Below are 11,381 nucleotides of genomic sequence, written 5' to 3'. Positions count from 1 at the left end.
TCCAGGGAATATGGAGAGATACTTGAATTCACACATTCAATAAATATTACACATGCCAAAGTATTAAGACATTTATAAATTATCCTTTAGCTCAGCTAGTGTAAGATTGTTTCCATAGCAGTGGTGCAGGGATAGTGAAAAGCCACTTTACCATTTCTGTAGTTTGGAGTAGTCATATACTCTCCATTTCCATTTTCTTCTTTAAAGTAAAAGTCTCTATGCAGCTAAAATTTAATTTGATAATTTTTGTATTTGCTTTTTACCCTAATGCAAAACATATAGATAGGGCAGTAATGGATTACATGTCCTTTATTGGGGCATCAATCTGTTTACTTTTTTTTCCTCCTGAGATTCTAGTATATCAATAAATTTAATAGGTAATGTCATAATCCCTCCTAACATTGGAATTCTGTACTTTTTTATATCAAAATGTGAAGGATCACTTCTTGAAGACATTCCCAACCCTCACATACTTCCCTCCTTATGGGTATCAGTCAGAGTCCTGGCAGGAAATGATGGCACACACAAGCTGGCTAATTAAAGAGAGTTTAACAAAGGGACCATTTATAAAGATGTGACAGGAAATAGGGAAATCAACAAGAAATGGGGCAGTTACCTCCTGAGGACAAAAAGGCCAGAGTTGTTACTATCCCTAAGCTGGAAGAAGCAAAAAGAAGAAGGTATCAGAACTTGGAGAGGGTAGCTAACCATAGGGGACCATGTGTCAGGAGATGGAGCCTTCAGTGAGGTGACACCACTAATCATGGTCGTGATCTGGCAGGAAGGGAGCCAGCAGAATAAAAACCCCAAATTTAACTCTTCCTGACATCTTGCCAGCAGTCCCCACTGGTAAAACCAAGCCAGAATCCAAAGGACAAGGGAACCCATTAACGTGGTCTATATAGATCAGTTCCCAGGATACAGACAGGGTAGAAAAGGTGATTGAGAGGATCTCGAGAGGCAGAATGAAAGTATGCATCACACTCCCCACTTAGATGTATAATTTAGTGAAAAGCACCTTTCAATTTGGAAATAGCATGGTGGGAGTTTTTCATCAGCAGAACTAGGAAGCAGTTTGTATGCTGAGGCATCTGTGGGAAAAGGAATACATGTAAACAAGACACTCGGACACGTTATAAGGTAAGAGAAATATTTATTTAATTTTGCACAAGAACGAGCTTATACTGAACAAATCCAACCAAATAATATTAAGTGCAGTAAAACAAGGAAATAGGGATGACTTTTCCTGTTAGAAAATATTAAGTAACCATGCCTGTGCATTATTTTTATCATTACAATAACTTGTTTCAGATTTCTTTTCGGAGTGTATACTGTACATAATACGTTATAACTTCTTTGCTTTGCTTCTGAAAATATAATTCATTCACTGCCTTGCATTTTATTTTTTTTGCAGTGAGGAACCTAACTGATTCATGAAGATTCTGATCTAGAGAAAAATTTTCTGCACCAGTGAAGCTAGAGGCTTTCAAAGCTCTGATGGGCTCAGGCTTTATATCCAGGGGTCATGATGTCATGGTGTGTATTCTACACCCATTCTTCTACCACGGTGATGTCAGACACAGTAGAAGCAGAATTCTGGTCTCGTTTTGCCCCAAGAATTTTCCTTTAGTGATTTTCTCAAGCTTCACAAATTTCATAATTGAATGTTCACTCAGCTATTAACAAAGCTGCACTTAGCTGCCCACAAATCATCCACCTTAAGTTTTAACTTTTTTTTTTTTTTTTTGGTCTTTTTAATGAAAGAACATTCTTTAAACAGAAATCTCCCGTGAGACAGTTAACTTCACAGTTCCTGAAGGCACTGTGGATCCACTGAGCAACAGATGTGGCCATTCTGGAGAAGAAAAAAGAGGAAAGAAAAGGATGGTATAAGCTGTTAAGTCGTTAGTAAATACTCACACTTACTGATTGGTGCACGTAAATCTAACTGGGGCTTGTTATTTATGCACCCCAGCAAATTCAACCTCCCAGTCACTTCTCACGTCTCTGCTACTGCAGAACCAATTATGCCCAGTTATTTGTGGCAAATCAGAGACTAGCTTTATTTACCACATGGCACCTTCTTAGATCACATTTGTTCTCTTAATTATTCATCCACAAAATATGTATTGAGTATATTAAGCCTTAGGTATATGGATGAATAAGCAGAATGGTTACTACCCTCATAGAGCAGGGGTTACAGTTTGGGGGGGGGGCAGAAAACTAATAAATACCAAGCAAACATATTATCAAAAATTGTGAAAAGTGCTAGAAAAGAAATAAACTAGGTGGTGTCAGGATACTAATAAAAGACTGGCTGGGGCACCTGGGTGGCTCAGTCAGTTAAGCTTCTGCCTTTGTCTCAGGTCATGATCCCAGGGTCCTGGGATTGAGCCCCACATCGGGCGGGCTCCCTGCTCAGCAGGGAGTCTGCTACTCCCTCTGTCCCTCCCCCTGCTCATGCTCTCTCTCTCTCTTCCCCCCTCCCTCCCTCTCTCTCTCTCTCAAATAAATAAATAAAATCTTTTAAAAATAATAAAGAAAAGACTGGCTACTTAGATTAGGTGGTCGGGTGGACTTCTCTGTAGAAGTGATATTTAAACCAAGACCTGAAGGCAATGTGAAAAGGTTGGCCAAAAGCACAGGGAACAGAATGAGTACAGGCTTTGAAGTGAAAGTAGTTTAGTTAAGCTGAAAAAAGGTCTGGGTGAGAATTTTGAGTTGGTGAAAAAAACAGTGTAAAGTAGGAAAAATAGCAGGGAAGGGCCAGATACACATAATTAGTTTTTCGAATAAAATACCAAAATAATACAGTGCATTACAAAAAAATTAATATCTTATTCTTTTGATTCATTGCACTCTTACTTTCTTCAACCAGCTAACTAATAATGATGATTATGTTAATATTGTTACTACAATCATAAGATGATAATACCCTACTTCTTGAGTGCATACTCTGTGTCAAACACTTTGCTAGGCACTTTAAATACATTATCAAATTTCAACCTTACAGCATTCTCAGTGGGTCACTATTAATATTCACACTTCCTAGATTCAGATACTGAAGATCAGAAAGCTTAAATATCATGTCCAAAATCACACAGCTAACAATGGTACAGCAGGAATTAAAATTCAGGTTAGTCTGACTAAAAACCATCCTCTATTTGATATTTCCTCTCAGATAAGTGACTTTAGATGCTTTAAAAACGTATTATACTTTTACGATAAAATCAAAAGTGTCTGTTCTATAAGACAAAAGATTTTGATACTTTAAACTTTTTTGAAGTATACCAAATGAGGGGAAAACTAGTCCATTTCCAAGAAGAGTATTATCAATTTAAGCCAATACTCTTCTGTTCTTAATTTTTATAAAGCAGAGCTCTTATTCTGACAATGAGAGGAAGTCTCAACATCTCTTGGATCTCCAGTGGCATTTTAAAGCTTTGTCATCATGCTCAGAGGCAGGTTTTCTACCCATAACCATTACATCATCTTTCCCAGTCCAGGCACCCACTGATGTAAGGGATATACCAGTTCTTGAGAGTATCAGTTCCTCAAATTGTATGGCTTTTGAGCAGAAAGTGAGGGAATTTCTGGAGCTTTCTGCCATTGAGTATGTGAAGCTAGCATTAGAACCCTATGGGTGGAAAAATCATTATTATGGTTCCTATGAGTATGTTTTAGGAAGGGATTTTCCAAAATCTTCCAGGAATGTTTTCCAAAATCTTCCAGGAATGTTTTTCTTATTCCATATCCATATTTTCTGTTACGATAAGATAAATGCTCTATAAATCATATACCAGTGGAAACTCCTCAATTAGGGAAACATAGTTCATACAAGAATGAATAATAAAATATCCTATTGGAGTTCCAGTTTCAGTAATGGCATAGTTGCTTATATAAAACTAACCTTCCCCGCAGATTACTATAAAGGGTCTGGACAAAAATAGAAAAAAATAACTATTTGAAAGCAATAGATAGTGACCAAAAGCAGGCGGACACTGGAAAGGTTTCAATCTGTGAAAGAAGGGAAATGTGTTGTGTGAGATTTATTTTTCCTTTGCATTTCCCCTTAGGGCACTTTGTAGTCTCTGCAGCTTAGGCTAACTACAACTCAGGCATAAAGACACAATCTGATAGGCCTCAGATGTCAGAGGACAACTTTTAGGGCTGCCAGAGTGGTTGTAAATTCAGAAAGAAATACCTAGAAAGGAGGGAGTGAATCAGCATATAAACTCCCCTCAAATCCTTGGCTGGTCTTTGAAATACAGAAGAGACTAAAGAGATAATGAGTTACAGCTTGAAAGTCGCAAGATCTGGGCAGAGATTTCAAATGTTGCTTCCTGTGGGTAGCAGTGTTTAAAATCTGTGTCCTTCCAAGTTAGGAAGGATTGATAAAAAAAAATTCAGGCTTTTCATTGAAAGCCCAAAAGGGCCATGATTAGGAGTAAAAACAATGTCTCAAGATTAAGAGACTCACCCTAGAACTAAGGGTAAATCTGGAATAGACCCACCTAACCAGAGTAAAGTGAAGCTTTCTTACGTGCAAGGTGATAGGCCAGAAATTTGGAAACTGCTAGAACAGTCTTCAGAGAAAGCTAACAGAACATATGATCTATGCCATATATCATCCATAGTATCCAATAAACCATAAAAATATTAGATATCATGAAGAAAGACAAGAAAATGTGACTTTTAATCAAGAGAAAAAGTAGTGAATAGAAATGACTCAAAAACAATCCAGATGGAATAATTAGCAGACAAGGACTGGAAAGTATCTATTTTAAATATGTTTCAAGTAAAAAAAAAAAAGATGGTAAATCTCAGCAGATAAATAAAACTATAAATAGAATTAAATGGAAATTTTGGAGTCAAAATTTCCAGTATTTGAAGTGAAAAACTCATTGAATAGGTTTAACAGCAGATAACATGACAGAAGGAACAGTCAGTAAATTTATAACAAAAAAATAGAAATTATCCAATCTAAAACAAAGAGAAAAAAGACTGATATAAAAATAGAGCTTCACTGACCTTCAGGATAGTATTAAGCCATATAACATATGAGTAATCATAGTCCCAGAAGAATAGGATGGAGAAAATTGCAGAGAAAATATTTGAAAAAATTTGAAGAAACCATGGTCAAAATTTTCTCAAATTTCTCGAAAAAAAAAAAACAACCCAAAAAACAAAAAAACCTACCAGCTTAGATACTTAAAAAGCCCAGCAAACACCAAAGAATAAAGTCACATAAAATATCACATCTAAGTATATCACAGTCAAACTTCTAAAAATCAAAGCTAGAGAATTGTGAAAGGAAACAGGGGGGAAAAGACATATTTTATACAGGGGAACAAAAATACAAATGATAGCTGAATCCTCATTAGAAATGATGGACACGTGAAAACAATAGAGTGAATTCACAAATCTGTGAATCCAGAATGCTATATTTAATAAAAATATCCCTAAAAATAAAGATAATTTCAGATAAATGGAAGTTAGATCTATTAACCAATGGATCTATAATATGGAAAATGCTAAGGGAAGTTAAAACTAAAGGAAAGTTACACCAGATGGAGACTCAAATATGTGAGAAGAAATGAACACTAGAAATGGCAAATATGTGGATAAGTATGAAATATAGCATTTCTTCTTCCCTTAACTTCCTTAAGAGATATTTGGCTGACTAAAGCAAAAATAATAAGGAATTTTAGGGTTTATAGCTTACTGAGTTACAAAATATATGATTATTTATTATAGCTCAAAGGCTAAGGGGGATGGAATTCTATTATGTTGAAGTTCTTATATTTTATGTGAAGTAGTATAATATTAAATCTTATTCTACTCTAATAAATGAATGCTATAGATTGTAATCTCTAGATCAGCAACTAAAATAGTAATATAAAAGGCTATAGTTAAAAGTTCAAAAGAACAATTAAATTTAAATAATATAAAAAGTTAATAAACAAAAAGAAGGAAGAAATGGAGGAATAGGAATATGGAAAATGGATAGGACAAAAATAAAACAAATGGCAAATGACAGCCCTATATCCACCAATGCCAAAAAATTACATTATATGTAAACAGACTAAATACTTCATTAAAAGACAGAGATTGTCATACTGGATAACAAAATAAGAACAAAGTATACATTATCTATTAAAAATAGAGTTTAAATATAAAACGATAGGTGGGTTGAAAGTAGATGGGTCAAAACAAAATGAATATCTGAAAAAAATTGACTTCAAGTCTAGAAGGCTTGCTAGAGAAAAGGAGGGCATTACATAATGATAAAATGGTTAATTTACCAGAAGACATAAAAGAGTACATCCTGGGTGATTCCATTTATATGAAATTTTTAAAAGGCAAAAAAAATCTACTACAATGAAATCAAATTGAAGTTTGCTATGGTAAGTTGGTATTGCCTGGAAGGGGAAAAAAAGGTACTTACTCAAGTATTGGAAATATTCTATATTTTGATTTTTAAGACTCATCAGATTATATATATAATAACTATGCATTTCACTATAGTTAATATCACCTTGATAAAAACTAAAATAAAAGGTGATCCACTGAAACTTAGTCTGATTACTAGGAATAGTAACAACCTACTATTACAATGAATAAAACTAGTTATTTTTACATAGTACAAAGTAAGTTTCCTTAACACCCTGTTATTTCTGACTACATATATTCTATATTTTTAAAAAGTTTTAAAAAAGTCATGGTCACTATTTTTGTGCTAAACTCAAATCAAGATTAGAAGATAGCTGGCTTTGGGGCGCCTGGGTGGCTCAGTCATTAAGCGTCTGCCTTCGGCTCAGGTCATGATCCCAGGGTCCTGGGATTGAGCCCCGCAACGGGCTCCCTGCTCCACGGGAAGCCTGCTTCTCCCTCTCCTACTCCCCCTGCTTGTGTTCGCTCTCTCACTGTGTCTCTCTCTGTCAAATAAATAAATAAAATCTTAAAAAAAAAAAGACAGCTGGCTTTTAATTTTCAGTTAATATATTTATATATAATACATGTATAATATATTTTAATGTTATTTATATTCAGTAAATTTAGTTTTAATTTATTAATCATTTACTGTATAATTAATATATTAATCTGTTTACAAATTATATAGATTATAAATAGATGTATATATAAATAATTAATATATTTTTATTTTTATTTTTTTTTTTAATAATTAATATATTTTTAAACATCCCACTACCATCAGTATTTTAGTATGACTTTATAGAATTCATTTGCATACTCTTTTATTTTCAACCTTCTTGCAATTAAAGTGTAAATGTAATTACATATTATATTTTTAGCTTAGGTTTTATTTTAAGCCATTTTTTCCAATGACTGAGTAATATAATCATATAATTATATGTATATATATTACATAATTATAGTATAATATATATTGCATCATAGAGTTACTAGAACATATTTAACTATTTTTCTATTTTTGGACACCTTGGTTTCTTCCTTGATTTTATATGACAAATAATATTGAGGTGAATATTGTCATGCATATATTTTAGAATATTTCTTGAGGTTATATTCTCAGACCTGGGGTTAATAGGACAAAAGATATTTGAGTTGGGATGGGGAGTATGCAAAGAGGTGTATTGTGGCATGTTGACATGTGTTTTTTAATGTCATTAACAATTCATAAGTACATCTCTGTCAGCACTGGAAATTACTGTGAGTTGTTTTTTTTTACTGTGGTATGTGAAAATAATAATTCATAATGTTAGTTTACATTAGAGTTTTAATTATTTAAAAGTTGAATAATTTCCTCTTTTTATTTTTATTTTTATTTATTTATTTATTTATTTATTTAAGATTTTATTTATTTATTTGACGGAGACAGAGACAGCGAGAGCAGGAACACAAGCAGCGGGAGTGGGAGAGGGAGAAGCAGGCTTCCCCTCAAGGAGGGAGCCCGATGTGGGACTCAATCCCAGGACCCTGGGATCATGACCTGAGCCGAAGGCAGATGCTTAACGACTGAGCCACCCAGGCGCCCAATTTCCTCTTTTTAATAGCTGCATTTTTTAGTGAATTGTTTATTCATTCTTTGCTGATTTATTTATGGGGGAAATATTGTTTTTTCTTGTTAACTTTTATATGTTTTTTAATTTAACAAAGCATATCTTCTGGAAGAATATCTTTCCAGTCTCTAGTTGTGACTTCTCATTTTGTAAATTTTGTTTATCTATAGAAGCTCTAAATTTTCTTTGAGGAATACTTTATCACTTCTAAGTCAGAATAGACATCTCCCTTCTAGAATGTTGATTAACATTTGATTACATCTTTTTACTTTTAGTATCTAACATTTCTTCCATGTAGAATTTGTTTTGATATATGATAGCATATAAAATTACTTCCCTCAAATTGCTGCCCAGCCATTCCAATGTATATAAAATAATCCTTTCTTCCTTTATTGATCTGAAAATCTCTCCCAATCATACACGAAAGTCTTCATTTTAATGTCCTCATTGATGGGGCATTTGTTTCCATAGATAGATCTAGTTTCTATTCTAATGTTAGTACAGAAGTCTGCTTTCAAAACTTTAAGTCTGCTGTTCCTGATAGATGAGGGTAAAGTTTAGGAAGTTAGGAGCTTCATCCTTAAAACTCTAATTTTCTTCATACCTCAATTATTTCAGTATTACATCTAGAGTCTCCCAAGGAATTAAAAGTAGCCCCCTGGCTTCCAATTTCCAAATGGTCTGTTTGGTAATTATTTATTAAAGGAAATGACCTTCTATCCCTCCTCCCTTCGTATTCATTTCTCAACTGGACACATCCCTAGTTATTGTTTGAAGCTCAAAGCATAACTGCCTAAAAGCACTCTGACCCATCAAAGGGTTCGTTGTCTCTTTTAGACTTAGGAGAGACAATCTTAGTAATCCATTTTTGACTCAAGAGTTTAACCTTTGAATGGAGGAACATTTTTTTTTAACCTAAGCAAATTAAATCTGGAGACATCCTTAAAAAGACATCTTTAAACCACCACCCCCCTGCTAATTCCTAATTCCTCAGATCTTATCTTCAATGTCATTTGCTCAGGAGATAACTGGTGCACATGTTATATGGTCTTTTAGCACAGTGCTCCTTTCCTTCAGAGCATCCATCACAGTCTAGAATGTTGTCTTATCTGTTTCATGACTTAATATCTACTTACTGTATTATTAACAATAATAATTGCCAATATTGGTGTTTACTCTGAATGTGCATGAAATGTGTAGGAAACTTTTTTATGGGTCTTCTCACTTAATTCTTATAGCAACCCTCTCATGCAGGTACTAAAATTATTCCTAGTTAGGTACTATTTTTATTCTTATTTTTCAGGTGAGCAAACTGAGCAAACTGAGAGAGATTAGTGGACATCCCCTGAGGTCACATTGCTAGTATGGCTGGCCAGGCTTTGAATCCAGGTGGCCTGATTCTATGCACTGCATTCTTCACCTCTAGTGCTGTCCAGCAGAACATTCTGTGATGAGAGAAATGTTCTTTATATGTTCTGTCTAATATGATAGCCACTAGCCACATGTAGCTATTGAGCAATTAAAATGTGGCCAGGGTGACTGAGAAACTGAAGTTTTAATTTTATTTAACTTTAATTAATTTAAATAGCCACATGTGGCTACTGACTACCATATTGGACAGCATAGCTCTAGACAACAAGGTGCTAGGTAATAATTTCCAGAAACAGTTTTATCTGTTTTGCTTATCATTACACTCCTGGTACTAGCATAATACCCAGCACAATGTGTTTATTGATTAGAATGAGTAATTCATAGGAGAGTAGGACAGGGAGATAAGAAGTAAAAATGGTGCTCTGAAAGCACCAAATTGTGGAAGATGCTCACCTCCAATGGAATATCTGTAGCCTGTTTTGCATCCATTTTATTTTTTAAATAACACAAAATAAATATAATAAAATGTGTATTTGGGATAAATTTGGTAAAGTAGCACATATTTTTATAACTCATATTTAATAAGAAGGGAAAAGGGAAATAGCATCAAACAGTAACTTCTGAGAATCAGCACTTACCTGACAAAAAATGAATTTAACTCTAAAATACACTTTCTGGAATACATTTCTATCATGAGGCAAAAAATCCTATTTGTTTATAAGGCAGTAAATGACAATCATACTCATGCTCTTCACCCCAGAAAACACTCTCATGTTTTTCTATTACTGAATGCATTTTTTTTTTAAGATTTATTTGAGAGAGAATGAGAGAGAGAGAGCACATGAGAGGGGGGAGGGTCAGAGGGAGAAGCAGACCCCCCGCTGAGCAGGGAGCCCGATGCGGGACTCGATCCCGGGACTCCAGGATCATGACCTGAGCCGAAGGCAGTCACTTAAGCAACTGAGCCACCCAGGCGCCCCTGAATGCATTTTTTTTATTGGAAATATCTGTGTGAGCCATATTTGTGTGTTTTTCATCCTGTCACCTCCTATATATTTTTGCTGTCACTTCTCAGAACAATAATCTTAGATTAAGAGTGTACATGGGGTGCCTGGCTGGCTCAGTTGGTGGATCGTGTGACTCTTGATCTCAGGGTTGTGAGTTCGAGCTGCATTTTGGGTGTAGAGGTTACTTATAAAATATTTAAAAAAAAGAGTGTAAAGGGATTTAACTTTAATTGGTAATTAAATGTCAGAAACTATTTCCCTGTTGGTCATTAATGCTGAAGTTTCTAGATAGGCACTGCTATGTGTACTCATATTAAATGTATATTAAAGCAATACTGCATATACATTAGTCACTTTTAGTAGTAGGAGTAGTAGTAGTAGTAACTTTCAAATTTGCTAATGCATTTTCAGAAAACGCATTAAATGTTCACCCAAAAAGCTTTGCTTGATTGACAAAAATTACATTGATTGAAAGAGACAAAAATTTCGGTTTGAAATAGATAATAGTATCTCAAAGCTTAAAGCATTTTATATTTCTTTGTCCTGTTATGTCAAGCCACTCTAGTAAGAATTTGTGCTAAGTGAATCTGAATTAAATTGCTCTACTGAAAAAAAATTAATGGAACTGTGCACTTACAAAAAGAGAGAGATATCTAGCTGTGCTATGTTGGAAAAAATCTGAATCTTTGCTTTCCTGTGTTGTTGTTATTAAGCCTTCAGTTTATTTACTTAGTTTTAGTGTTGATTCAAAAATTATGACTATGAAATACAGTGACCACTAAATCAACATTTGTAGGAACAATAATCAAGTAGAATGCTTTCAACTTTGCCAGTATGTATGAACTCTACACATAGTCTACATTATCTGTATTTTCGTTCTCATTGAAGTAAAAGACACACGCTCTATTTTCCTATGGGAATAAGAAGAAAAATCTTTATAATGATTTTTCTCCAACTG

General features: G+C 34.3%; 1 protein-coding gene across 1 annotated transcript in view; it reads right to left on the bottom strand.

Annotated features, from left to right (window-relative positions):
• Positions 1–1,139: 1,139 nt before the first annotated feature.
• Positions 1,140–11,381, bottom strand: part of NELL2 (neural EGFL like 2) — a 344,834-nt gene continuing 334,592 nt past the window's right edge. The window contains 1 exon segment of the mRNA XM_021704922.2: positions 1,140–1,855. Coding sequence (XP_021560597.1) covers positions 1,805–1,855 — 51 coding nt within the window. The 3' untranslated portion in view covers positions 1,140–1,804.

This window comes from Neomonachus schauinslandi, chromosome 5, assembly GCF_002201575.2.
Source record: "Neomonachus schauinslandi chromosome 5, ASM220157v2, whole genome shotgun sequence".
NCBI lineage: Eukaryota > Metazoa > Chordata > Mammalia > Carnivora > Phocidae > Neomonachus > Neomonachus schauinslandi.
Note: the sequence above shows the minus strand (reverse complement) of the source record. Positions and strands in the feature narration are given on the sequence as shown.